The sequence below is a fragment of the Acinonyx jubatus genome, chromosome F2, assembly GCF_027475565.1.
Source record: "Acinonyx jubatus isolate Ajub_Pintada_27869175 chromosome F2, VMU_Ajub_asm_v1.0, whole genome shotgun sequence".
In the NCBI taxonomy this organism is placed as follows: Eukaryota; Metazoa; Chordata; class Mammalia; order Carnivora; family Felidae; genus Acinonyx; species Acinonyx jubatus.
Window position 1 is genome coordinate 166,000 of NC_069394.1, and position 27,787 is coordinate 193,786.

The window sequence follows — 27,787 nt, forward strand, 5'->3', positions numbered from 1 at the left end:
TCACACTGTAAAGCATTTTTTACCGTGTCACAAAAGTTTGAAAGACACGATCGTAGAGAAGCTTTTTCAACTGTAGGGGAAGAGGGTGAAGGATACACAGGACCTCTCCGTACTGCCTTTGCAACTTGCATGATTTTATAATTATCTAACAACAAAAAGTTGAAAGAGAAAGGACGCTGCCTCAGCACCCGGTTGCCTGGAATGATGCTCGACTTTTCCATTGGCCTTTCTCGAGGTCTCGCGTGGACGCGTCTGCTCTCAGGCTTGGGGGCTCTGCGCCGGGATCCCCGACTCCCGCAGCGGGCTCGCCCCTCGGATTTGGGAGTTCACGGGAGATCAGGTCCAGAACAGCGCCCCGCCCTCAGCGGCCCTCTTCCATCACCAGCCTCGCGCCGTAGGAGCCAAAAGGCGCCCACCGAGGCGCGTGGTCCTCCGAGCTTCCTAGAGCGGCGCTGAGACCCGTTTCCGGGGGCGGGCCGGAACCGGACCGCCTGCTCCCGGCGCCTTCTGCGCGCGCTCCGGGATAGCGGCCCAGGGTGAGTAGGTCCTGGCCGCGGGGCGGGGACCGGAGTGGGGTGAGTGCGGTTCTCTGAACCCGGCCTGGCTGAGGCTGTGGTCCGCACAGAGGCCGCGCTGAGCACCGCGGGGCGCTGACCTGCAGCCGGCGCCGCCCCCTCGCTTTTCCTTCGTTCTGGGCCTTAGGGAGGGTCCGGAGTCCGGTTCCCACCGGCTGGCGCGGCAAGTGTGCGGGCCGGTCCCGCAGAGCCTGGGTGGCTGCGCAGAGCTGAGGCTGCAGTGGTAGGAGACCTGGGAGGACCGGTTCTGTCCGGGTTGCGTCCCCCTCGGCCTCGCGCCTGCAGTTGCCTGAGCACACCCGCTTGTGAGCAGCTCGTGCCGGCTGGCCACCCCATGCGCTGCCTCTCCCCTGCACCCTCGTTTTCCAACCAATTGTCAGCCCGACGCCCTTGCTTTACCCTGTGCGGTTCTTCGCCCCCGCCCCCTCTTCGCGGAGTTGCCTCATTCATTGGACAACTAGCATTCGGACAACTGGCATACTTACCTTGTCCTGACGACCCTTCTAGTGCTGGGGATACTGCAGTGAAGGGGTAACATCCCTGACTTCATGAAACATCTGTTGTAATAGAAGTGAGGCATTAATGCAATAGAGGCAACAAACAAGAAAGTAGTTTTTTTTTTTGAGAGAGAGTGTAATCGAGCGAGGGAGGGGCAGAGAAAGAGCATCTTAATTAAGCCAGCTCCATGCCCAGTTGTGTTCAATCCCACCACCGTGAGATCTTGACCTGAGCTGAAATCAAGAGACGGACGCATGCTTAACCGAGCCACCCAGGTGCTCTGAGAAAATAGTTTTTGATGATTTCAAGGGCTATGAAGAAAATGAACCAAGAGGATAGGTTTGTGAGAGTTAAGGAGTTAGGGGTGGCTGTAGGTGGGCAGGGAAGGTCTCTGCAAGAAGTTAACATTTGAACTGAAACCTGGTGGCTGACAGGCCTTGCTAAGCCCTTGTAGGCAAAGGAAAGTGCATCAGAATGGCATTGGCTAATTTGAGTAACAGAGAGAACGCCAGCTTGGCTGCAGTGTAGTATGCAAGGGGGTAGGTGAAGGAGTGGAGCAAGGTGCCCCAGTCCCCTGAGGAACAGAGGTTTTATTCAAAATTGGAGGGAAAGAATGACTCCTGCTGGTCCTCCAGGCCCCAATTAAATGTAATCCCCTCAAGAAGCCCTCCCTGAACCCCCATCTAAGTTAGCGCTCCCCTTCCCCTTGATATTTTCTGTCTCAGGACTCCGAGCAGGAACCTGTTTTGTTATCATTGTATCCTCTCCTCCACTTTTTTCAACTTAGCGCTGTTTTTCTCACATTAAAGACTTATTCCCTGGCTCCAAAGATAGGACTAAAATCAGGTCTTTTCCCCTCTAACCAGGTGGCCCCTCCCTGAGGACATGCATTCCCCAGAAATAAGCAAAGAGACAGGCATGGTAACTTACCTCCTAACTGTGGAGAGCGGTATGTGTTGAGTTGACAGCCAGGTCTTCTCCTGAGATGCTCCTCCTCTTAAGATGCTGTGGCTGTCTTGTCGGGGTGAGGAGGACAATAGCTCTGTCAACAGGGGCAGCAGCAATGGTCCACGCAGACTGCCCTGGACAGACAGCCCAGTGCCGTGTCTAATAGTGGTGTGGCTCTGCTCTTTGCATTTGCCGTTTGTGCTGTCTGGGCACAGATGACTCACCAAGCCTCTCAGATCATCCTCTGTAGCCTGTTATACTCTCACATGTTAAAAGGGCCTTCCTTCCAGATGTTACCTCGTAGCATCATAACCGCAGGATTTCTGCTGTTGCCAAAAGGGACATTGCTTTACAAAGCGGCAGCTACTTAGGAGGCTCAAGCCCCACAGAAAAGGGTACTCTAGATACCTCCACCCAATACACAGGAGCTCAAGTGTCCACTGAGGAGGGGACACGGAGACCAGAGTCTACTCTGAGCACCTAGCCAGAGCAGATTGTATTTACTGGCTTTTATAAATAATTTTTCCTCAACTGCGACACATATTTGAAAAGAAGCAATAAGTCTTAGAGAAATCGGAAAAATGAGAAGAAGGAAAATAAAAACTACCTTGGAAGAAACTAAGGCTAATGTGCTGGGGTATGTGCTGCCAGATTTATTTTTTTGCTTAGAGTCTGCTTATTTCACGTGGTAATGCAGTAACAATGTTTTCTGGTGTTCCACAACATGGTTTTACTGGTTGCAGAATCACCCACTGTCAGGGAACCACTCATTCATTCCACAAATCCTTGCTGTGTATCAGGCCCTCCCCCAGGCCCTGGGGGTACAGCATGAATAACCAGACTGCAGGTCTCATCTCATGGGGGAAGGTGGATAAGAAGCAAGTAAGTTGACTGCATTATGTCCGATAACAGGTGCTATGGATGAAAATAAAACGGAATGAGGATAGGGAAGGAATTCTGCGGTGGGGATGGCATTTTATTTATTTATTTATTTATTTAAGTTTATTTATTTTGAGAGAGAGCACACTTACATGTGAGGGAAGGGGGGGGGGGAGAGAGAGAACCCCAAGCAGGCTCCAGTCTGTCAGTATGGAGCCTGACTCAGGGCTTGAACTCACAAACTGTGAGCTCGTGACCTGAGTGGAAATCAAGAGTCACACTCTTACCTGAGTGAGCTATCCAGACACCCGGGAATATCATTTGAAGTAGGATGGTCCCAGAAGACATCCCTGGGAAAACCAGGAGTGAGAGGTGGAGGCTTGTGGGTGAGCAGGTCTCAGGTTGTGGCTTCTTGGGATGTGAGGGGTCGTCTGGGGTGACCGGGATGTGCTTGCCTCATGTCTCACGCTTTCCTGTCTCTTCTGTATCTGGGTGGTCCTTCTGGGAGACAGGGACAGGGGTGGATGGGCCTTAGGCCTGGGCTCTTCCTACTCAACACTCACCGTCCCCAGCGCCTGCCTTTCCCCTGAAGGGGACCTTGGAATGGCGGTGCCACTTGCGACGCCCAGACTCCAGGTGAGTGTCCCCTCTGAGCCTTTAGGCTGCCTTCATCCCCATCCTCAGCTTTTCAGCCCTGAGGACCTTCCCAGGGGGCCCCAGGCCCACCCATGTAGCTCCCACTCCTGCAGGTGGGTCACAGGGATGGATTCTGTAAGCCAAGGGTCAGCCTCCTCCCTTCGAAGACTCACAATGGCTCTGTCAACTCCTTCCTGAGGCTTTGGGCAGAAGTAGGCTGCCCACAGTCTCCTGAAGCCCCTGAGCTTCAAGGGTCAGCAAGCAAGGTCAGGGGCCCTGTCCCTCCCCAGCACCTGCCTCCATCTGGTGTGAATGGTCAGACCTTCTTGGTGCACACAGCCCTTGGCTTCTCCACTAAGAGCAGAGAACCAGAGAACAGGACAGGAACTCTCCCCACCAGTGTGGAGGCTCAGCCACCAGCATCTCGAGGGTGCCCCTACCCAGGCCAGGGTTGAGACCCTCACTTCTCCCGTGGCTTTGGCAATAGGGCTGTTCCACTTTTCCTTGGAGAGTGTTGAGGTGTACCCCCTCCCCCCCATGCCAGGCCTTAGGAATGCAGCAGTGACCATACAGAAGCCTTGACTTCCCAGAGCTGAACAGGCAACCTAAGTATCCCTGACATGGTCTCCGCATCTCCTGCCCAGATAACCCCAGACAGCAGAGTTTGTGGTTGCAGGAGGCCGTTGTGTTTGAGGACGTGGCTGTGTACTTCACGAGAATAGAGTGGAGTTGCCTGGCCCCCGACCAGCGGGCACTGTACAGGGACGTGATGCTGGAGAACTACGGGCACGTGGCCTCACTGGGTGAGGCTTCCCCTTCCATCCTGGGGCTGGGCTCAGACACAACCCTGCTTCTTCCACCGGCCTCCTGGGGGAGTTGGTTCCTTTCCAAATTCAAAGCCTAACATGTTCAGAGGGGAAGTTGGAGGGGTTCCCCCTCATCTCTCCATGGCCACCCAGTTGCCCTGCTCCTGGGAAAGTAGGTGTTCCAACCCACCCCAAGTGTGTGTCCTCTGAGGCCTCCAGCCAGGCAGCCAGACACCCTTCCTCCTGCTCCCTGACACGTGCTGCTCTCCTCCCTGCATGTAGGCTTTCTCGTTGCCAAACCAGCGCTGATCTCCCTCTTGGAACAAGGGGAGGAGCCAGGGGCTTTGATTCTGCAGGTGGCTGAGGAGCAAGGGACTGTGGCCAACCTGTGCCCAGGTAAGTGCAAGGCACAGCACGGCCTGGCCTTCACACAGCTCCTTGTAGCCCCCTGGTGCTTGGAAGGCTGTACGTTTAGTTCCTCACAGCATGGCCAAATTTCTTACTAAACACCTTGCTTGTCATCCAAGGTCACCCAGGGCTAACTTGTACAAGAAACCCAAGTGCATGAACATCCTTCCTGGTGCCCCGAGGTGTCGGGCCAGATCTGTGGGGGCAGTGGGTGTGTGAGGAAGACCCAGCAGGGAAGACCCTTGAGCTGCTTTGATCCTTCCAGCTCCCCGTGGCTCACATGCCAAGGCCTGAGTTTGGGACTGCAGAGGCTGCAGAAAGGGAGGAAAGGTGGCCTGCAGTCCATGGGGCCTGTATGGGCAGGACTCTGACCTGTCTACTGAGTGGATGACCTGTGAGTGAGTGCTGGGAGGAAGAGGTGAGCAAAGGATAGCAGTACCCCACACCCTGCAGGTCCCACTCCTGCATCAGGCCTGCTCCCTACCCCCCAACCTCTGCCCCAGTACTTTGGGCCAAGCTGTGCCCTCCCCTGTCCTCCTGATGCCCCTCTCTGGTCATGAGTTCCCCTCTTGAGCTAACCTCCCACAGTGCTTAAGCCCTTAATGAACCTTCCTTTGGATCCTCTTATACAAACCCTGATTTTACAGTTTCTTTCTTGCAAGAAGTTTCCAAACCTCTCTACCACTTTGACATGAGGATTCTGTCTTCAAATCAGAGTTCCTTTGGTGAACGTAGAGGCGAGGTCACCTTTCCATTTTCTGTTCATTCTTCCAGATTCTAGGATGGAGGCCGGGGTCAAGGAGTCTTCTCCGGGGAGAGTGTCCTCTAAGCAGTTAGGACTGTTGGGCACAGTTTGGGGGCGCCTCCCTGAGGAGAGGAATGGCCGTCCTAAAGATGGGTCAGATAAAGGACAACTCGACCCCCAGGCAGGCGGCCTTGGTGGGGAACTTAGCACGTCCCTGGGGACCCTGGAGGCAAAACAGCCAGGCTTGGGCCCTGCAGAGGCTGCTGGGGACAGAGTGTACAGGTGTGCTTGCGGCAAGGCATTCAAGTACAACTCGCTGCTGCTCAGGCACCAGGTCATCCACACGGGGGCCAAGCCCTACCAGTGCACCGAGTGTGGCAAGGCCTTCAAGCAGAGCTCCATCCTCCTGAGACACCAGCTCATCCACACTGAGGAGAAGCCCTACCAGTGCAGCGAGTGCGGGAAGGCCTTCCGGCAGAGCACTCAGCTGACCGCACACCACAGGGTCCACACGCGGGAGAAGCCCTACGAGTGCGGCGAGTGCGGGAAGGCCTTTGGCCGCAGCTCCCGGCTCCGGCAGCACCAGAAGTTCCACACGGGAGAAAAGCCGTACGAGTGCGGCGAGTGCGGGAAGGCCTTCTGCCGCAGGTTCACCCTCAACGAGCACGGCCGCATCCACAGCGGGGAGCGGCCGTACACGTGCCTGCAGTGCGGGCAGCGCTTCATCCGCGGGTCGTCGCTCCTCAAACACCACCGGCTGCACGCCGGGGACGGCCCCCGAGAAGACGGCGGCCGCCAGGACCCCCAGCCCGGCGCCGCACGGAAGACCGCCTCGGGCGCCAGGCCGTTCGAGTGCCCCGTGTGCCAGAAGCCCTTCAAACACAACTCCTTGCTCCTCCTGCACCAGAGGCTGCACACGGGCGAGAAGCCATTCGAGTGCAGGGAATGCGGCAAAGCCTTCAGCCGGAAGTCCAACCTCACTCTGCACCAGAAGACCCACACCAAGCAGAAGCCCTTTGCCTGCACGGAGTGTGGCAAGGCTTTCCGCAGGAGCTACACGCTGAATGAGCACTACCGGCTCCACAGTGCCGAGAGGCCCTACCGGTGCCGGGCCTGTGGCGGGGCCTGCGGCCGGCCGTCAGCCCTCATCCAACACCAGAAAGTCCACGGGCCCGCGTGTTCCCGGGAGGGTGGGGAGGACAGACGGGTGCCCCACTGGGCTCCCCGTTGAGTTGATGAAAGGCGGAGAACTCATCCAGGAGGGGGCCCCAAGGCAGAAGGCTGTCGGTCCTCCCCGCTTGGCTGTGAGAAGGGTCAGGGCCAGGGCTGTGGTCGAGCAGCCCGAGGGAAGGGCAGTGAGGAAGGCTGAGCCGGAGCGGGTCCCCCCACAACTGCTGAGCCCAGATGCCCGCGGGAGGGCGGCATTTCTAAACCGTCCAAGTCTGCGCCTGGAGGCACACGCGGGCTCCAACACAAGTGGGGGTTGGGGGTGGGTTTCGTTTTCTCTTTCCACTCCTCGGTTTTCCAAATATTGACTTGTGATGGGGGGAGGGGAGCGGAATCTGTTGGCTTTTTTTTTTTTTTTTGGATGTTCATTTGTTACTAGAATTGACCAAGATCAGACTGTTGGCAGGGGACCCAGCCACCTAGTGGGGCAGAGGACTAGAATCCACACAACACCTGCCATGGAGATGTTGGGAACTCTCAGGTAGACCCAGGGTTTGTTGACAAGCCACGGCAAAGCTGGAGGGGTAGTGGTGGCTGAAGCAGGACTCGGGAGTGGGGTCTGCAGGCTCCCAGGCAGTGCCTTGGGAGCCCCAGCCAGGCTAAGTGTGATCCCTCAGCAGGCCTGTCAGCAGAAGGTATTCACTGGGGAGAAGCTTCCCTGGGTGGCCACTGGTGAGAGGGGCCATCTCTTAGTGACCCTTCTTCTTCATCAGCCACCCCCCCCCCCCTCGGCCCCAGGAGCCCTGAGAACACGGAGGGGCTTCTACAGCATCTTACAAAAGGTACGCCAGAAAGGAAGCCGCCAGCCCCAAGCAGAGCTACCAGTGAATGTGTATTTTTTAATCATTTTTCCCCAAATATAAATTTATTTTAGGACATTTGGGAAATGCAAGAACTTAGAAATGTAAAAAACTGCCCTTTGGTCTCACTCTTCAGAGGTCACTACAGCGATGTTTGGTGTGTTTTCTTAGCCTCTTTTTTTAAATTTTAATGCTTATTTATTTATTTTGAGACAGAGAGAACATGAGTTGGGGAGGCACAGAGAGAGGAGAGAGAGAATCCCAAGCAGTTTCTGCGCTCTCAGCAGAGCTCGATCTCATGAATCACAAGACATGACCAAAACCGAGATCAAGAGTTGGACAGTTAACTGACTGAGCCACCCAGGCACCCCCTTAGCCTCTTAAAAAAAATTTTTTTTAAATGTTTATTTATTGTCGGGAGACACAGGGAGACACAGAATCTAACCCAGGCTGCAGGCTCTTGCTGTCAGCACAGAACCCCGACGTGGGGCTCGAACCCACAAGACTATGACCTGAACCAAAGTCGGATGCTTAACCAAGTGAGTCACGCAGGTGCCTCCCCACCCCCTGACTCTTTCTAATGCACATGTATGGTATTTGTTTTACAAATCGGGGTTTACTTTGCTTAGAACCGTGTCCCTGCTGACTGGTTTAGGTAGCAGCTTCCTTACTGTCACACATCTGTCCTTTCCTCACACCTTCACTGTATTTGTTGGCCCCGTAGCAGACCTGTGCACATTTGCTTGTGGCTGAGGTGGACTTTCCCCATCGGGGTTACAGATGTGGAGGGACTGTTTTTAACCATTTGATTAATCATGAAAAATGCCAGTCTTGTTTTCATTTATATTTCTTGGCCTTTTCGTGAGTAAGTTCCCTGTAAGCTCTTGTACCTATTTTTATTAGGTTTTTAAGCCTCTGTGTTGAGCTCCAATCCCTTTCCCTTAATACCTGTTTCTTCAACTGTGATACAAACCACAGGTCTTTTGGTGGTGGGTGAGCATGGAAGAGATGGGACAGAAACTGCATCATACACTTGAGGAAGTGATATATTATGAATATTTTTTCCCAGTTCCTTATTTGCTTTTAGTTATGAGGTTTTTAATAAGAAAAAGACATGTTCCCTACGGGCAAAACTGTCTTGTTATGATTAGAAAGGCCTTGTCCACCCCAGGATTTTATAAAACACTTTCTTTACTTTGGTTAAGTTACAGAAATACTACATATTTGCAGTAAAACAATAACGAAATCTCAATACAAAAATAGGAAATATTTCCCTCTTCCCTTGTCCCACATTCCCACCTTACTCCCCAGACATACACCTGTTAAGTCTGGGTAGTTCATTCCAGACTTTTTTCTCTACATTTCAAATATTCAGCCTATGTGTGCCTGTGTTTTTACAAACAGGATTACTCTAGTGTTTAAAATGACTTTTAGTGTGTCAGGTCACCGGGCTAAACTGTCCCCAGAATTCCCCTTCAGCTGAATTCCTGAGTGGCAGGCTATGCAGGAGGAAGGAAATGGTGGTCATTTGTAGCTCACACACCTACCTAATACTTAGACACTAACCCAAAGGCTGTTGTGAAGTGATTTTGCAGATGGGATTAAAGCACCTAATCAACTGATTTTAAGTATTCTGGTAGGTCTGGAGTAATCAGTTAAAAAGCCTTTAAAAGCTTAGGTTGGGGCGCCTGGGTGGCTCAGCTAGTTGAGCGTCCAACTCTTGATTTCAACTCAGGTCATGATCTTGGTTTGTGGGATTGAGCCCTGAGTCAGGCTCCAAGCTGCCCTTGCCCACCTCTCTCTCTCTCTCTCTCTCTCTCTCTCTCTCTCTCTCTCATTCCTCTCAAAATAAATAAATTAGCTAACTAAATAAGCAAGCAAGCAAGCTTAGGTTTCCCTATGCCTCCAGCCTGTGGAAAAGCATCAGCTGGTGATCTTGTCAGCAAATCCTCGAAGTATTTGCAAAATGTGGTTTTCTCACTAAGTAAACTAAGAATATACTTGAAGAGGTGCCCTTTTTCAAAGCACAAAGCCAGTTTTCAGCCCTGACTTTTTTCCAAAATTAAAAAAAAACTGTGGTAAAATATACACAGTGTTTGCCATCGTAACCATTTTTAAGTGTACAGTTTGGTGGTATTAAGCGTATTCATACGGTGGACCCGTCACAACCATCCATCTTGAGAACCCTTTTCACTTTGTAAAACTGAAACCATCCCCATTAAACAATTCCCCGTTCCCTTCTCCCAGATCCTGGTAACTACCATTCTACTTTATGTCCCTATGATTTCTGACTACTCTAGGAACCTCATCTTACTGGAGTAAAATAGTATTTGTCCTTTTTTGACTGCTGATTTCACAGAGTATAATGTCCTCTGAATTTATCAATGTTGTAGCTGTGATACAATGTCTTTCCTTTTAAAAGGTTGAGTAATATTTACTATTGTATGGTTGGACATTTTCCTTATCCACTCATCTGTCATGGAGACTTGCATTGCTTCCACCTTTTGGCGACTGTAACTAATATTGCTGTGAACATGGGTGCACCAACATCTCTTCCAGACCCTGCTTTCAATTCCTTTGTGCATTCACCCAGAAGTGGAACTAGGTCATAAAGTACTTGTGTTTAATTTTTTTACTGTTTTCTACAGTGGCTGCATCATTCTACACCCCGACCAGCAGTGCACGAGGGTTCCCTTTCTCCAAATGCTCGTCAACACTTGTTGTTTTTTGTTGTTTTGATAGTAGCAATCCCAATGGGTGTGAGCCCTGACTTTTTTTAAACAGCAGTATTCAAATGGACACTAACAGGAAGCAGCTCTCCTCTGAAAAAGAATTCAAAAGTATCAGTGACATCTGGTAGAGTGAATTTTGTAAAAGGCGTATCTCTGAGTACCACTTCAGCCATATTTCAGTTCCATTCTAATTAAACTTGAACTCCCGTTCTGAGTGCAGGAAATCCACATAATTTTTGGAAATCCTATTTTTCAGTTTTTATGTTCCTTTAAAGAAAAATAAGTTTGCTGACTCAGGTTACTCAGTCTTTCAAACAGGTTTCTATTGAGCATGTGATCCTTGTTGAGCACAGAAGAGATGCATGATGGAAACATCACAGGCTCTGCCTTTGAGGGACCTGGGCCTGAGTAGGAGAAAAGGAGTCACACAGGAGAGGGAGGAGATGGGGCCTCAGGAAGAGCCTGGTGCCAATAGACAGCCCAGGAGGGGTGGGGACAAGGTCTCTCTGTGCTGGACACAGGCCCTTGTCACCAACCTCCTCAGGCCCTCTTGGCCCTACTTCCAACTCCCTTTTTGTTCTCAGGATTCCCAGCTCCTGACCTTCTCAGGCCGGGGGATTAGGGAAATTCTGCTTCTGTGCAAGGCCCTTGGGTCTGTTGGTTCCTCCCACCAGCTTTGGAGCCAAGCAGGCCTAGATCCAAAAGACATTCCTAGAAATAGCAAACAACCCTTTAGAGCAAGGCTTTGATACAAGCCAACAAATCCAGAGCCCACACTCCCAACTATCTCCTTTATCAAACTCACACACCAAGGCAAAGCTCCTCCTGCCCTAATTCATCCCAGAGCCACTTATCAATTAGAAATCACATTTCTACCCTGGAGCTTGCTGAAATTATTCAAACTATCTGACCCTAATTTTACTTAGTGTACCTGCCCTGCATTGCCCATTCCTTCCTGCAGAAACCCCAATAAAGGCTCTGGGCCACACTGTACCCTCCCTCTCTCCTGCCTCCTGACCTATGCTGGTGCTTCCCAGTGTGGCCCTTCATGTTGTACCCTGCCTTCTAGAGAAACTGAGTATAATTATCTTCCTTCATGACAATCATTTCCAAGTCTGCATGTCTTACCATACCAGACTAAAACAAGCCCTAGGTATATTGTAGTATATCATGAGACTCCTGAGTGCCCAAGGATGGCCTGTGGAGAAGCTCTGTTCCAGTTTGTTGAAAGTATTATTGCTCTGGGCTACCTACTAGGATACAGAAAAAGTCCTTAGAAACACATCTTCTTGTAAGTGATTAAGGTAACGACTTTTCCCCTAGTTACATTTATGATGTGGAATCCTATTCCCAGGCTGGAAATAGCTGGAAAGCAATCTGGGCTGGCTCAGAGAAGGGACACACTGACCATTCATAGTGTTTAGGCCTCTGGCTATGAACAGTTGGTTTGTTTGCTCATTGGGCCCAAGGTTCAGTGAGGATTGTGGGACTGGGGCATGGAGGTCCTGGAATGGCCTGCAATGGATAGAAGAAATCCCCATCACTGCTGCCCCGCCCCCACCCCAGCAGCACCTGCAGGGCCTTAGCACCCTGGTATCTGCACCCCCAACACCGCCCAGGTGTGGGGTGGGTGGGTGCTCTGGACCAGGCTCTCGTGCTGGCTGAAACAGCTCTATCCTAAGGGTCTTTGCCTCCCCTTCTTGCTCTTTGAGTCATCTTGGGAATGACCCTACCCATCTACCTAGAACAGGCTAGCCTGGGGCCAGGACTCCCCCAGCTTTCGATGCTGCTGTGTGAAGACTCCAGTTGGAAGGCTCCCAGTAGGTGGGACCAGAAGTGTGCTCAGCGCACCCGGGTTTCTTTCTGGAAGCGCCTTGGTTGGGAATTAGGACCTGGAGGGCGGCTGGGAAGCAGGTATGTTCCCTGTCCTTCCCAGTTCTCTATTCACTCGTTTATTCATCATTTGCACAGATGCTCCCTGTGCGTAACCAGAGAGGATGTGGGACTGGTAGAGTTGAGTTAGGAGCGGCGGTGTTGCAGGCTGTGAGCGCTAGGACCGAGAGGCTCGGGAAAGGAGCTGATCTCGCCGGAGAACCCCCGCAAGGCCCGCTTTTCCCTAGTACCTCCCCTCGGAGTCGGGGCGGGGGGCTGATTCAGTCCATCTCCTCCCGTAGGGTTTGCGCCAGATTTCACCGCGGCTGTCAGGGACCCCGATATTTGGGTCGTCGACGAGTCGAGTGCTAGGTCTCTTCTACCGAAAAAGTTCTGCGCATTCTCTGCCCCGCCCTTCCCGCCTCCGGGGCGCATTCTTCCGCTTTAGGTGCCCTGCGCCTCCCGCCCAGCTTCAGCGGTGTCCGCGGCCTGGACCACGTGCCCCAACCACCCAGACAATACCTGCTGTCTCCACTCGGCTCCTCTGCCCTCCTCCCAAGCTAGCCGCTCCCCCGTGCCCACTTCGCCCGTGGTCGGGGCGTCTCCGTTGCCCGGTGCCTGGACCGTGCCCAGCGGGAGCTGCCTTCTGTAGAAAAGCCCGGGCACAGATCTGGTGCGGGGTCCAGCGTCCCCGAGGTGATAAGAGGTAGGCGGGGCCGGGCCCGGGCCACCTCAGGCTCTTCACCCGCTTCGCCAGGACCCCTCCGCCCTTTGGCCTCCACGTCCGCCACCTTCCGCGGGCCCACCCCTCCCTTGACCCCAGCCCCGCCCCTCCCTTGACCCCAGCCCCGCCCCTTCCCCAGCGCCGGGGCGGGGCGGCTGGGAACCATCGAGACGGCCGAGCCTCCGAGCCGCCCAGAACGCCCGGAAGTCTGTGAGAAGAAGAGGGAGCGTGAGCCCGAGGCCCGTTTCCGGTTTTGTCCCGCGTTTCGAGGCTCGGGCGGCCCACGGGGAGGGTGAGTGGGCGCGTCCGGCGCGGACTCGGGTTGGGGCACGTTACCTGCTCATCGCCCTCGGACGGAGCGGCAACCGGCCGACCCCCGCGTCCTCCCGTCTCCGGCACTGCGGGCCCGGCGATCCCCTGCCTCCCCGCTGGGAAGCGCGGATGTCGCGAGCGGCTTGGGGAGGCCATGGGCGCCTGGCGTGGGAGGTGGTCGAACTGCGGCCGCCTTGGCCCGCGGAGGCAGGAGGCATTTGGGCGAGTCCTGCAGGCCCGGCGCGGGATCCACCCGCGGCCTCCCACCAGGTGTAGGCCTGCTCGAGAGGGGATCCCTGATTCTCCTTTCTGCATAACTACAGCTTCTCAAGTCGCCTTTTCCCCTCATTTACTGCCCGTGGGACAGTGGTAAAAAAAAAAAAAAAGGGCTGTGCCTAGGGTAGGGTGGGGTGTTTCCCTTCTCAGGGCCTTTTCGTTTCTACTGGGAACCTGGGATCCAGCGCTTCCAGATTCACTCTTGGCCCGTCGCAGGTGGGGGCCCACCCGACAGTGCTCACTACTGCCTGGGTCAGCTTCACTATGCCCACGGCCTGGAGCTTCCGCCCACACGCCACTTTCTGAGCCAGAAGCTCCCATAGGAAGCCCACTTCTCATTCAGACTGCCTAGGGGAATGCCTGGGATTGGGGCCAAGTTTATGTAGATTGCTGGGGCGGGCGGGGATTCTGAATCCGTTCCTTTTCCTACGGTAATCCACTGTTCTGGCGTCATCCTCCAGTCACACCACCACTTCCCCTTGCTGCTTGTGAACAGCTCCATGGACTCATTCTGCCCGTTCTATTTTGCTTCAGTTCCTTTGCACATGCCTTCCCTGCTGCCTTTAGCGCCCTCCCTACCTCCATCCTCTTGGCCTAGTTAGCTCCCCTGGGAAGTGACTCATCATTAAACCAGAGTTTCCTAGTTTAAATGCTTTCAGAGTTTTCTTGCACTGGGGCATGGTCATGGTTGTGATATTGTGTTTGTATCGTTAACCCTTTAGACTGTGCTTCATGATGGGAAAGTTCTCAAGCGTTGTGCGCTGCTACATCCCCATTGCTTAGTCTAGCACTTACCACGTGTGGCAACCACCCCTTCTGTGTCTGGAGTGATTCCCACACACCACACACTCTGAAAGATGAAGCTTTGGTGGGGAGTGGGGGAAGATACTTAAGTGCTGTGGTTATGTTGGTTCCACCTTATGTCCTTGCTAATGAACATCTGGGGTTAAAGGTAAAGGATTGGAGAACACAGTACCCTCTCAGTTAGCCAGGAAGTCAGGGCTAGGGGTCCTCCAGTACCCTGACCTCTGATCCTTTCATAACTGCCAACAGGTCTCATCCAGGACACATGGATGCCCACCCACCGAGCCTCATGGTAGGAGTGTGACTGCCTCCGTTCCCTCACTTGCTCTGTGAGGGCCCCTACCTTTTCTTCTGAGAACCCACCCTGCCCACTGGGCCTTGGCCTAGACCCTCCATTGGCCCCTTGTGGCCATGCCCAAGCTCAGGCAAGCCCATCCTCTGCCCAGACTGGGGCCCATCTGAAGGCTCTTGTGGGGGGAGGTTTGTAGGTCTGGCTCCTTCCCCCTCCTTCATACTGCCACTCCCCTTGATTTTAGAGCCAAAGGGGCTTGGTGACTGTCTTGCCCAGCCCTGTGGTACATGTGGCTGAGACACACCATGAGGTGGAGCCAGGATGGGGCTGGCACCCAGGTTTCCCTGGGGTGCTGGTGTATGTTTTTTCAGGAGGCTGTGACATTCGGTGATGTGGCCGTGCACTTCTCGAGGGAGGAGTGGCAGTGTCTGGACCCTGGCCAGAGGGCCCTCTACAAGGAAGTAATGCTGGAGAACCACAGCAGTGTGGCTGGACTAGGTGAGGCTGCATCTTGGGACCCCTCCCCCTTCATCATTGGTCAGCACCCACCTAGCCAGGCCCTTGTCAGGGCTGTGGTTATGGGGGCCGTGGGTCTTTGTGGGTCAAGAGCTGACCCTGGGAGGTGTTGTGGTGAGTTCTGTGCGTTGTAAATAACTTTTCCCGTTCTCTTGTGTTTGTTAACTTTTTAAAAAAAAATTTTTAATGCTTATTTTTGAGAAAGCGAGAGAATGCAAGCAGGGGAGGGGCAAAGAGAGAGGGAGACAGAATCTGAAGCAGGCTCCAGGCTCTGAGCTGTCAGAACAGAGCCCCACGTGGGGCTGAAACTCACGAACCATGAGATCATGACCTGAGCCAAAGTCAGGTACTTAACTGAATCGGTGTCCCTGTGTTTGTTAACTTTGTGAGGTCAGATTTTAATGACTCCAATCCATTAGTTTTTGCCTTCTGGGTTGTATCTTTGAAATTTTATTTAAAAGTTCTTTCCTCTCCAAGGTCATAGAGACAATTTGTACGTTCGCCTGTGAACTTTATCTTTCTTATTTAGATCTTGGCATCACGTTTGTGTCTGGAGTTAGGTAGGAGTCTTGCTTTATTTTTGTTTATACACTGAGCCATTTCCTGGTATCACCGCCTAAGCAGCCCATTGTCTTCCTTTGATTTGTGGAGCCACCTTTTTTCATGTGTGTAACTGTGTTTCTGAGCTGGCCTCGTAGTGTGTCTTAATACCTGGTAAGACAACTTCCCCTTTTTATTCTTGCATAAAACTTCACTTATCTACTCGTGGGTAATAAGGTAATTCTTTCATATAAGTTTATAGTAAGTGAGTTATTCAATACTTGGAACTGGAATTTTTATTGGGAGTGCTTTGAATTTCTAGAATTAACAAGAGAAGAACTGATCTCTTCCTCATTAACTGCTCCCACCCAAGACCATGGAATGTGTCTCCATTTATTCTCTGTAATTTATTAGAATTCTAGAAATTTAGGGGCGCCTGGGTGGCGTGGTCGGTTAAACGTCCGACTTCGGCTCAGGTCATGATCTCACGGTCCGTGAGTTCGAGCCCCGTGTCGGGCTCTGTGCTGATAGCTCAGAGCCTGGAGCCCATTTCAGATTCTGTGTTTCCCTCTCTCTCTGCCCCTCCCCTGTTCATGCTCTGTCTCTCTGTCTCAAAAATAAATAAACGTTAAAAAAAAAAAAAAGAATTCTAGAAATTTATTAGATTTTCTCCAGAGTGGTCTGGTCCCTTCTAGATGCTTTATTTTTGGTTGCTTTGTGAATGTATCTTTTTTTATGTTGCTATATTTTTAACCGAGTGTAGCTGCTCTACAGAAATGCTTGTATTTGGTAACTTTGTTGAACTTCCTGCTGCTCTGGTGCTGTATTCTAGGAGGAGGCACCTGCAGCTGAACCAGTGGTGGTTTCCCCCTTGGTGCCCCCAGCGTCCTGGCCTTTAGCTGTGCCCAGAGCCACAGTGGTGTGTCAGACAGGACTTATGTGGATATGCCTGTTTTGTTCCTTATTTAATTTTTTTTATTTGAGAGAAAGCAAACGTGTGCAAGTCGGGAAGAAGGGTAGAGTGAGAGAGAGAGAGAGAGGGAGAGAACTTTAGGCAGGCTCCATACTCAACAAGGAGCCCTACTTGGGGCTCGAGCCCACAGCCCTGGGATCATGACCTGAGCCAAAATCAAGAGTTGGTCTCTCAACCAGATGAACCACCCAGGCGCCCTTTGTTCCTCGTGTTAAAGGGAATACTTCAGGGCACCTGGGGGGCTCAGTCGGTTGAACGTGCAACTTCAGCTCAGGTCATGATCTCAACGGTTCGTGGGTTTGAGCCCCATGTCAAACTTTGTGCTTTGGATTCTTGGTCTCTCTCTCTGCCCCTCCCCTGCTTGTGTTCTCTCTCAAAAATAAATAAACATAGAAAAAAATCTAAAAGGAAGATTTCTAGGGGCACCTGGCTTGGTCTGTGCATCTCCTTCATCTTGGGACTGTGAGTTCCAGCCCACCTTGGGTGTGGAGATTACTTAAAAAATAAATTAAAAAATAAATAAAAAGACCCCCCCTTTTTAAAAAAAAAAAAAAAGGAATACATTTAATTAACATCAGAAGTTGGCTAATCATAATCGTAAACAAATTCTTTTTCTGCATCAATTGAAGTGTTTGTATGATTTTTTCACCTTATTAGTCTAGTAAATCTTATTAACGTGTTTTGTATTTCTGGAGTAAACTCTACTTAAATTATATTTTACATATAAATTTCAGTACTATTTTGGATTCAGCTAGGCAGTATTATGTTTCAGATTTTTGCTTCCCTGTTCGTGAGCAAAATTGACTTTTAATATGTTTCTTTTTATTGTTTTTTGTTGTTTTGGTTTTTTTTAATGTTTATTTTTTGAGAGAGAGAGAGATAGAGAGACAGAGCATGAGTGGGTGAGGGAAAGAGAGAGAGAGAGACACAGAATCTGAAGCAGGCTTCAAGCTGTCAGCACAGAGCCCAATGTAGGGCTTGAACCCACAGACTGTGAGATCATGATCTGACCTGAGGTTGGATGTTTAACTGACTCAGCCACCCAGGCACCCCTGGTTTTTTTTTTGTTTTTTGTTTGTTTGTTTGTTTTTGTGTTTTAATTTAAAAAAGGTTTAAAAAAATTTTTTTTTTGAGGAAGAGAGAAAGAGAGTGTGAGCGGGGGAGAGGCAGAGAGAGAGGAAGACACAGAATCCGAAGCAGGCTCCAGGCTCTGAGCTGTCAACACAGAGCCCGACGCAGTGCTTGAACTCATGAACTGTGAGATGATGACCTGAGCTGAAGTCATTTGCTTAACTGAGCCATCCAGGTGCCCCTATATGTTTTCTTTTTGTGAATTGTTTTTCTATTTTTTTGGCAAATGGCCCTTGGCATATGAGTTTCATAAGATGAACTGGGCACATTTTGCTGTCTTTAATTTCTGGAAGAATTTATGTAGGTGGAATTACAGTGTTTGGTAAAACTCACCGGTAAAACTGTCTGGGCCTTGGGCCCTTGGGAAAGGAAGGTCTTGCGCTAGTGTTTTTTTGCTTTTAGTTTTGTTTTTGTTTGTTTGTTTCTTTTTTTAATGTTTATTGATTTTTGAGAGACAGGGAAGGGGCAGAGAAAGAGGGAGACACAGAATGTGAAGAAGGCTCCAAGCTCTGAGCTGTCAGCACAGAGCCCGACGCGGGGCTCAAACTCACAAACCGTGAGATCATGACCTGAGCCATAGTCAGATGCCCAACCGACTCAGCCACCCAGGCGCCCCTGGTTTTGTTTTTTAGTGAATAATATCTGTCAAGTTTGCAAGTTTCCTTTTGTGCTGATTTTGTCATTTTTAGTTTTCCTGTAAAGTGATGTGTTCGTTTAGATTTCCAAGTTTTTTAGCATCTGTTTGTTCATAATACTCTTTTATTTTTAGTCTGCATTGTGTGTGTAGTTGTTTTCCTTATTTATTTTATGTTTTCACTGTGTTGACCTCAATTTTGCCACAAGAGCTGTCGTATTCATTTTTTCAGAGAACCAGGTTTTGGTTTGGCTGATCTTTCTCTGGGGGGGGATAGTGTTGTTGCCTTTGTTCTCTATTTCATTGAATCCCACCCCACCTTTATTATTTTCTTCCTTTTTATTTATTTGAGTTTGCTGTGCTGTTTTGTTCCCAACTTCTTGAGTTTAACGTTTATCTCATTTGCGTTTTACTATGCTCATTTCTATAATAAATGTATTTAAAAATGTAAAATTTTATTTGCAAATACTGCTTCAGCTTCATCCCATGAGTTTTGTAGTAAATAGAGCTGCTACTTAGTAATTCATTATTTAGTTTTCAAGTAGTTGTTTGTTTTTAGTTTTTTAATGTTTATTTTTGAGAGTGTGTGTGTGGTGTGTGTGTGTGGTGGGGGGGGGGGGGCAGAGAGAGAGAGAGAGAGAGAGAGAGAAAGAAACACAGAATCCGAAGCAGGGTCCAGGCTCTGAGCTGTCAGCTCAGAGCCCAGTGTGGGGCTCGAACCCATGAACCGCGAGATGATGACCTGAGCCGAAGGGAGATGCTTAACCGACTGAGCCATCCAGGTGCCCCAAGTACCTAATAGCTTTGAGCTCCGTGTTGTCATAACCTTCACATCCAATTATATTTTGGGTTGGGGCACAGTGTTGTATTGTCCTGTGGACATGACTCCCTTCACAGTTGGCCTAGAGTTGTTTTCTTTGTACATTCCACATGTTCTTTGAGAGAGCACGTTTCCTGCTGAGCATGGAGTCCTATGTGCACCTGAGGCCTTTATCCTGCAGGGTCTCTCTGCTTGCCCTTCCCCACCCCCACAGCCGGAAACCTGGGGGAGGGAAACCCTGACCACAGGGCTTAGCGCCCTCCGAATTAAAATCCATTCATTTGTTGGCTTACTTTTGTTGTTTCTGTCTTGCTTCTTGGCCACTCCTATCTCCTGGAATGTTCCTGCCCTCTGAACTGAGGGACAGGCCATCTCTGCTGAGGGAGGTGCTGGCAGTGCCTGGCTGCTTTCTCCTAAAGCTAGACCTGGCCTGTTCCTTGCAGATTCTTTGGTGATAGATCCCCTGAGGATCCTGGCCCTGGTGTGGATGGGAATGGGCTGGGAGTCCAGGTATCTCTCATTGTCCAACTTGAGGAGCTGGACAGAGAGGGCCACTGTGTCCAGACCCTCTCCCCCTGATGTTCCCTTTGGAAGCTCTGCTTGTGCTCCAACAGCCCCCTGCCTCTTAATTCCTGGAAACCAAGAGCATTGGGCCCTGGGATGTACCCTCAGTCATGCTGACATGGTCCCCTTCTCTGCCATCCCCACAGCAGGATTCCTGGTCTTCAAGCCTGAGCTGATCTCCCGGTTGGAGCAGGGGCAGGAGCCATGGGTACTTGACCTGAAGGGAGTCGAGGGGAGAGAGGTGGCAAGGACCTCCCTTACAGGTGAGGCTTAGGCCTGTGGCAAAGAGGTTTCCAGGTAAAGGAGTGAGGAGATGTTCGGGGAACCCATGCCCAGCAAGGGTTGAGGGTGGGAAGCTGAAGGCAGACCACAGGGACCAGCCAAGAGGGCATGCCGGGCTGCCTGGGGGCACCACGGGGCCACAGGTGGGCCCGTTGACAGAACTATCGCCTGGTCGTGGGGTTGTATTGGGAGAGACTGAACTACAGAAAAGCAGGGACATAAGACTCTTACGTGTTATAGCAAAAACAGAGTTTGCTTTTCAGGCATAGGTTCAATTTCCAGTTTTACTGATGTTCTTGTTAAGCAAAGTGCAAAGGAACTTCCAAGGGAAGCACTAAGCTTGGCTCTGAGCAGCCTCTCAGGCAAACATCAGTCATCCTGAGACAGTTGCCTCCCACCTGCCAGCAGCTCCTCCAGAACTGCTTGGGCTCCTGGGTGACCCAGCCTCTCACATCAGGCTTCAGGGCTGTGTTGGGTCCTAGGGCTGCTGTACCAAAGCACCACAAACTTGAGGCTTAAAACCACAGAGGTTAATTGTCTCACAATTCTGGAAGCCACACAGCCAAAATCGAGGCATCAGCAGGTTTGTGTCCTGAGGTATGAGTGTATGGGCAGGAGTGTTGGGAACATTGACCCCAGCCCCCAGCCTCCTTGGCCTTGCCTTCCTGCTTAGACCCCTTTTTGATCCTTCCTGGGAAGGAGGTAAAGCTGTAGGCTAGCCCAGTTAAAACCCAGCTCTTACTAAGTATTTCCAAGGTGGAAGAGAGATTTCAAAGAGGGTACCATGGCGGAAAAGCTAGCTGGAGCTGGCAGAATTGGGTAGTTCCATGGGTTTGTACGCAGCAAATGGTCTTTATGGTGATGAGGCAGCAGCAAAGAAAACCTCCCCACAATAAATGTAGACTTGTCACAAGCCTGAGACATAGGACAAGAGTACGGCCTCACGGATAAAAACATGTGGAGCATGTCAGAAAAATGTAAGTACCCAGAGATGTTATCTGTGCCTGGCTAGTGCAGCAGGTAACTGAGGAATGGCCCAGAGCGGCAGCAGGTTGCAGAGCCACACCCCTAACCCACCACCACAGCTACCTTTGTCCCCAGCACAAGAGACCTTAGTGCCTGTCAGCCTGCAGGGACAACATCTGTTGTCTGAGGGAAAACCACTTCCAGAAGGAGGCTCTGTTTTTTAACATGTGCTTGTATCCTCTCACAGGTTGTTCAGAGCTTACAGAGAAGGGCTTTCGAGTTCTAGGGAAGGATGAGAACTCTAGGCTTCAATTATGAGTCCCCGAGGGGCCCCGTGGGCAGTGTCATGCATAGATACACACAGCGAGGCACTAGTTAAAACGGTGAGGGTAGATTTTTCTTAATCCATAGTAGTAAATTGCAATGGAGAAAGTCCAGTGTGAGTGAACTCGGCTTCCATTTGTTCAGACATGATCAGAGCAGGCAGGGGGTGAGTGGGGTTCAGCTAGAGCCAGGAAGTGATGGATTACAAGAGCGGAAGGGAGTGGACCCTCTGACACCTACCTGGGCTTGCTGACCTCTGCTTGTGGCATTTGGGTCTTGCCCTCCCACAGAAGTTGGGAGACAACCTGTCCCTCAGGTGTGGCTGGAATAAACAGATCGTTCTGACAGCCTTGAGTTTTCTCAGGCACACACCTTAAGGAGGGCTAGGATCATCCTAGGGAGGAAACCTTTAGCTGTAAGTAGTGACATTAGTCTTTTGTCCTTACGGGCCAAGGATGAGGCCTGGTCGAGAAGGGCTCAGAGGAGCCTGGCTGAGCTGGTCAAGAGAGGGTCTTTGTCAGAGAAGGTGTCACTAGTAAGTAGGGTCACGTAAAAATGGGCCGTGCTGGGTACAAGTGTGACGTGGGCCCAAAGAGGAGAGGGACCATGTGGCTAGCTGAGCCTGAGGGGAAGCCTGGTGCATAAGGAGGCTTCTCATAGACTTGGTTGCAGAAAGCCAGATGGAGGCAGACTCCAGAGAGGAGTTGGGTGGGTTTGTGGCTGCTGAACCACGTGGATTATCTTTCTCCTTCCTGTGCAGCGGGAGGTTCTAGGCTCACAACTATGGACGTTTCCACTGTGCCCTTCCTTGGCGTCCATGGAGGCCTTTGTTTTCCAGCAGGAGGGAGAGGAGAGCAGTGCGTGTCCACTTTCTCATCTCCAGAGTGGAGGGAGGCCTGGGCAGAGGACTGAGTGAGCCAGCACCATATGGCCACTCCTGCCCTGTCGAAAGGTTGTGTGATTGTGCCCCAGAGGCCAGGTAGGAGATGCCCTGTGTCATAAGGGCACAGAGAGGTTGAAGGGGCATGTGTTGGGGGAACAGAATTGGGTTCATTCCTGATTCTGTAATTAGCTGTGTGACTGGGGAACCACAAGCTCCTTCTCTGACTCACTACTGACCTCATTGGATTGTCACAAAGACTAATTGAGGGACGGCCAGGAACTAAGTGTTCCTTATGCCCAGGAGATGCTCAGTATGTGATGGCCTCTTCCTCACCCTAGGACTGACTGAGAACTTCAGATCACCGAGGGAGAGGGGACTGACATTAAGAGCCACCAGGAACCCTGGAACTGGGCCCCTGGAGGATATTTCTGTGGGGTAGAAATGGACTGGTTATAACAGCGGTTATCGCACTGGTTACGAAGTTGGTTGTGATGTTAGTTATGACCCTGGGTGTGATCACAGACACCAAGGAGGTGTGTGAGTTTAGCAAGGGTACTCTCTGGGACTGCCGAGTAGGAGAGGGGCTGACACTTATTTGGAGAGTCCAGAAGGAAGGCAGATGTCAGGAAGGCCTCGTGGGGGCCAGTCAGGGGTGAGTGGACTGACCAGAACCCCAAGGGAATGAGAAGGCAGTATAGGCCACCGGGTGTGGCCTCCTGGAAGCTGTGGGGCTGACGTACGTGGTCAGGTGTGTATCAGAGAAGGTGGCTTAGCAGCAGCTGGAGGAAGCCAAATTCGGGTCTGGGGTCCTGCTCAGTACCACCCCCCTTCAGGCTCGCCCAGGGCGTGCCCCACGGCAGCTGTCCAGCCTCATCTTCCTCGGAACCTGTCCGTTAACTCCCCTCACCACACCTCTGGATCCAGGAGCCTCTGGCACCTCAAGCCCAACCTGCCTCTTGCCACACTTGCCAGGCTCTCCAGCCCAGAACTTCCTTACGGATTTTCACTCATACCGGTTCCCCACGGGACGAGCCTCTGCTGATGTGTCCCCCCCCACAGGAACACACGGTAGTTGAACGCATGAAGTAAAAGTGTCAATGAAGCTAAGTCTTGAGAACTGTCCAAGGCCCGACTTCTGGTAGTGTTTTTCCATGTGGGTGTATCCTTGCCTGATGCAGCCTCCGCCACTGCCCCCGGTCTTTGTCCTTTCTCTGAGCACAGGGGATAAGAACCATTTTATTTCCTGTTTATTTCAGATTCTGCAGTTGGGATGGCAAGTGAGCAGGCCTGTGAGGACGTGGATGCTCTAAAATCGGAACCCCGTGTGGCCATGGTCAGAAGCTCCCCACAAGGTTTTCCTCAGAGTTCTGGCTTTAGAGACACCTCTGATTCTGAGGTCTGGTCAGAGAGTAAGCCAAGCTCCCTCCTCCAGAAAAACTGCTTGAACACTGGCACTGTGGCTCCCAGGAAGACCTTCGCCAAGGAGGGTGCCCAGGGACGTGGCGAGCCGGAGGGCATTGGCGTACTGGGTTGTCACCCTGACAAAAGTAAGGGAGGTGCTGCAGAAGGGACATCCCGAAGATGTGATATGTGTGGCAGGAGTTTCAGATCGACTCCGGACATTGCTCTGCATCAGGAAATTAATACACCGAAGAAACCTAACAGATGTCCAGAGTGTAAAAAAAAATTACCTGATTGCTTGCAGGGGAAACCTCGAAGTAACTGCCATGGAGAGAAGCCGTATGAATGTGAGGAATGTGGGAAAGTCTTCAGGTTGTGCTCGCAGCTTAATCAGCATCAGAGAATCCACACTGGAGAGAAGCCATTCAAATGCATTGAGTGTGGAAAAGCTTTTCGTCTGAGCTCAAAACTTATTCAGCATCAAAGAATTCATACTGGAGAGAAGCCTTACAGGTGTGAGGAGTGTGGAAAGGCCTTTGGTCAGAGCTCCAGCCTCATCCACCACCAGAGGGTCCACACGGGAGAGAGGCCCTATGGCTGTCGGGAGTGTGGGAAGGCCTTCAGCCAACAGTCTCAGCTGGTCAGACACCAGAGGACCCACACTGGAGAGAGGCCCTACCAGTGCCAGGAGTGTGGGAAGGCCTTTAGCCAGAGCTCAACCCTGGCTCAACACCAGCGGATGCATGCCGGGGAGAAGCTTCAACTTCCAAGAAGCCCAGGTAGTCCCAGCCACGTTGCCCATCAGAGAATTCACACTACAGAGAAACCGTTTAAGTGTGATGAGTGTGGGAAGGCCTTCAGGTGGGTGTCTCGCCTTAGTCAGCATCAGCTGACCCACACTGGAGAGAAACCTTATAAATGCAACAAGTGTGCAAAAGCCTTTGGTTGTAGCTCACGGCTTATTCGCCACCAGCGAACTCACACTGGAGAAAAACCATTCAAGTGTGATGAGTGTGGGAAAGGCTTTGTCCAGGGCTCACACCTAATTCAGCACCAGAGAATTCACACTGGAGAGAAACCCTACGAGTGTAGTGACTGTGGAAAAGCCTTCAGCCAGAGTTCAAGTCTCATTTACCATCAGAGAATCCATAAGGGAGAGAAGCCCTACGAGTGTGTCGAATGTGGAAAGGCTTTCAGTATGAGCACACAGCTCACAATACATCAAAGGGTCCACACTGGGGAGAGACCCTATAAGTGTACTGAATGTGGGAAGGCCTTCAGTCAAAACTCAACCCTTTTCCAACACCAGATAATTCATGCAGGAGTGAAGCCGTATGGATGTAGTGAGTGTGGGAAAGCCTTCAGCCGGAGTTCCTATCTTATTGAGCACCAGAGGATCCACACTCGTGCCCAGTGGTATCATGAATATGGGAATACCCTGGAAGCTTCTACCCATGTGAGCCGTAGAAAAGTCAGCACTGTAAAGAAACTGCATAAATGTAACGAATGTGAGAAAATATTCAGGTGGCGCTCACATCTAATCATTCATCAGAGAATTCACACTGGAGAGAAACCTTACAAATGTAACGAATGTGGCAAAGCTTTTAATCGGAGCTCACGGCTTACTCAGCATCAGAAAATTCACATGGGATAGACCACCTGTCTTTATAAACGTGTATAAATGTGAATAAACCTGCAGCCTTAACCTTAACGTATTTTATATGGGATCATTTATACTGACAAGAATTTAGAATGTGGGGATAGATTCAGAATTGCTCCCTTAACAAAGAAAATGTCCAAACTCGTACAAAGTGGATATATCTTTGCTGCAACGTGTGACCTCATCCCGCGCAGCAAAGCCTGTGTCCCTCAAGCCAGGGCGCACATGTGTAGACTTTCGAGTTCACAGAAGAAAGACGCCACATCCCGCGGATGAGGAAGTGTCATGGGAAAAGGCCCATGAGCCCTGCCAGACAAGTAGCTGAGAAGTTGCCCAAAGCGTCTTCCCTTAGCAGTTCCTTAGTCAGTTCCTCAGACTGGCTTCAGCAGTAAGGATGTGTTAGCTTGTGCTAGTGGAAGCCCAGAGGAAGCTGCCTTCTTCACCTGACTCCTTTTCCTCCAACTCCATCCCCATCAGAGCAACCCGGGGCTACAGCCAGAGGGCCTGGCACCAGCCTCTTCAGACAGGAGCTGGGATCAGTGCAGGCACTCCAGGAGTAGCACCTGCACCCAGGGACCTGCTCTGTGACTCTGGATGCCACGGTTCTCCATGAAATCCAGAGTCTGTCTGCTTATCTGAGCATCGTTACAGGGTGACCATAAGAACTGAATGTGGGAGAGCTCCCTGCTCCCACACTGAGACCCCGAGCCAGCATCTCTAGCGGAACCCAGGGCAGACCTGGCCTCAGCACTGCAGAAACCGCTCATGTGAGCCCAGCGGAGCTACCCGGAGGCCAGGCTGCTTACCAGACTCCCCAGAACCGCTCCTGCCACACAAACTGCCAGAACCAGGAGGGTCTGCGAGCTGCATGTGAGCCCATTGCCTTTTCCCGGATGCTGGTGGAGGTGGAGACAGACTGCTGACCCGCAGAATGAGGCTAACAGTGTTGATGGTGGCCCCGCCCTCAGGGTCCTGGCCCTGCCAACTGTGAAAAAGTTCCAGGGGACCAGAAGTCTTAGACTGGCTACTACCCACGACCACTCACTCGAGACCTGCCGATCTTTGGTGTCATTGACAGTTATCAGAGGGGTGAAATTTGGGCCAGGGACCCCTCCCCCTTGTCCCAATGGAGAGGCCCATTTCTCCCACATACAGAAAGGTAACCCAGAGGGACACAGGTCAGTCACTTCAGGATTTATTGCAACACTTGATTTGGGTCACCATCACCTGGTATGGTTAAGCCTGTGGGTAGGTCCTTGAGACACAGCCTCAATGGCCATGTGTGGTATGGCCCAACAGCAGGTTCTGGATTTGTATTAGGTGAAAATCAGGCTGGCTGATCCCTCTGTTTGCATTGGGAATTCCCCAACTTTCTGGCATTAGGAACAGCAGAGTCCAGGATGGTCAAGTCTGTGTGTTTGTGTTTCTAATACATGGACAGGGATCTCGGTCCCACAGCAGGTCAGCCCAGTTGCCACCCACTGCTGCTCAGCCAGGCACAACGCGTGGTATGTTTGTTCTTAGGCCACAGTGCTAGTCCTAGGAGTAAAGATTGTCCCCCTGGCCTGTACCCGCCCCCTTGGAAGTGGTGTTCCCAGCCCAGGTGTCAGGACGCCATGAAATCATTGTGCCCATTTCAGTGGCTGTAACCGCCTCTCCACCTGTACCTACTGCACCCAGAAGTGTGTCCAAAAGGGTCATTGCCAGAGGACCAGGGACTTTTCGTGGGCCCACGTGCCTTAGGAAGGCAGTTTGGTCACTGAATGTGCCATTCCCAGAAAGGAAACCTGTCTCTGCCACTTCTGGGTAATGATGGGACAGAGGGGTGGAAAGTTACATGAACTCTTCCGGATTCCAGCCTGAGCGTGGTGCTTTCTGTCTTCTAACAGCAACCACGGGCCAGCCGAAAAGGGCCAGAGGATTCAACCTAAATCTTCTTCACCTGGATTCTCTCTTTGGATTGATATGGTTCTAGATCAGGAGCTGACAGATTATAGCGTATGGGCAAAATGCAGTTTGCTGTCTGTTTATGCAGCCTGTGAAAATATGTACGAGGCCATTAGACTGGGCGACTCTCATGCCTTGGGAACTACACAAGCAGATCAAAAGCTAAGCCAGAGTCCGTTCCGGTAAATGCACTCCTATCTGAGAAAATGAAATTTAAGAACACCTAATCACGGTCCACTAGATTTCCCCAAATAAGGCACCTGCTTAAGCCATCACCAGTCACACAGTTTCCCAGTTTTGCTCCTGTGGCTATGAACACCTCTCCCTTTTCTCCTGCCTGCACAGCACTGCTGATGTTTCAGTGTGGTCCTGCCTGGCTCCAGGCAGTGTTTGTTCAAATATAAACTCTTCAAAAATTTAATGTACCTCAGTTTACCTCTTAAAAGGCCTAAAAGCTAAGAAGGGTTTTTACATTTTTAAATGGGAAAAATGACTATTTTATGACGTTTGAGAAGTATGTTGAAATCACATTTCAGTGTGACCAAATAAAGTTTATTGGAACAGAGCTGGCCCTTTTGTGTGCAGGCTGGCTCTGCCCACTCTTGTATTCAA

At 51.3% G+C, this 27,787-nt stretch overlaps 1 protein-coding gene and 1 long non-coding RNA gene across 13 annotated transcripts; one reads left to right on the forward strand and one right to left on the reverse strand.

Moving 5' to 3' along the window:
* Positions 1-2,210: 2,210 nt before the first annotated feature.
* LOC128312898 (uncharacterized) lies at positions 2,211-12,785 on the reverse strand. The gene is made up of 3 exons (XR_008292819.1): positions 12,649-12,785; positions 3,188-10,965; positions 2,211-2,347 (listed from the first exon to the last, which is right to left on the reverse strand). It is a non-coding gene; the product is annotated as an uncharacterized LOC128312898 (long non-coding RNA).
* ZNF7 (zinc finger protein 7) lies at positions 12,701-27,787 on the forward strand. 12 transcript variants are annotated; one of them, XR_008292818.1, is made up of 6 exons: positions 13,015-13,142; positions 14,492-14,534; positions 14,906-15,032; positions 19,859-19,975; positions 23,424-26,406; positions 27,118-27,787. XR_008292818.1 is itself a non-coding variant. In XM_027063543.2 (5 exons), the coding sequence occupies exons 2-5, from the start codon at positions 14,508-14,510 to the stop codon at positions 25,220-25,222; spliced, it is 2,103 nt and encodes a 700-aa protein (XP_026919344.1). In that variant the 5' UTR covers positions 12,701-12,832; positions 14,492-14,507; the 3' UTR covers positions 25,223-26,268. The 12 variants fall into 12 exon arrangements, 10 of the variants coding, with proteins under 10 accessions (XP_026919344.1, XP_026919347.1, XP_053064604.1 ...); XR_008292817.1 differs by lacking the exon at positions 13,015-13,142 and adding an exon at positions 13,149-13,434 and having other exon boundaries at positions 14,873-15,032; XM_027063543.2 differs by lacking the exons at positions 13,015-13,142; positions 27,118-27,787 and adding an exon at positions 12,701-12,832 and having other exon boundaries at positions 14,873-15,032; positions 23,424-26,268.

What these genes read in the sequence shown, in the direction of transcription:
- ZNF7 (XM_053208625.1), top strand. Translation starts at nt 13,292, where the DNA reads ATGTCGCGAGCGGCTTGGGGAGGCCATGGGCGCCTGGCGTGGGAGGTG. An exon ending in CCCGCGGCCTCCCACCAGGT is followed by an intron (nt 13,435 to 14,491) that starts GTAGGCCTGCTC and finishes AACTGCCAACAG; the next exon opens with GTCTCATCCAGGACACATGG. An exon ending in GGCAAGGACCTCCCTTACAG is followed by an intron (nt 19,976 to 23,423) that starts GTGAGGCTTAGG and finishes TGTTTATTTCAG; the next exon opens with ATTCTGCAGTTGGGATGGCA.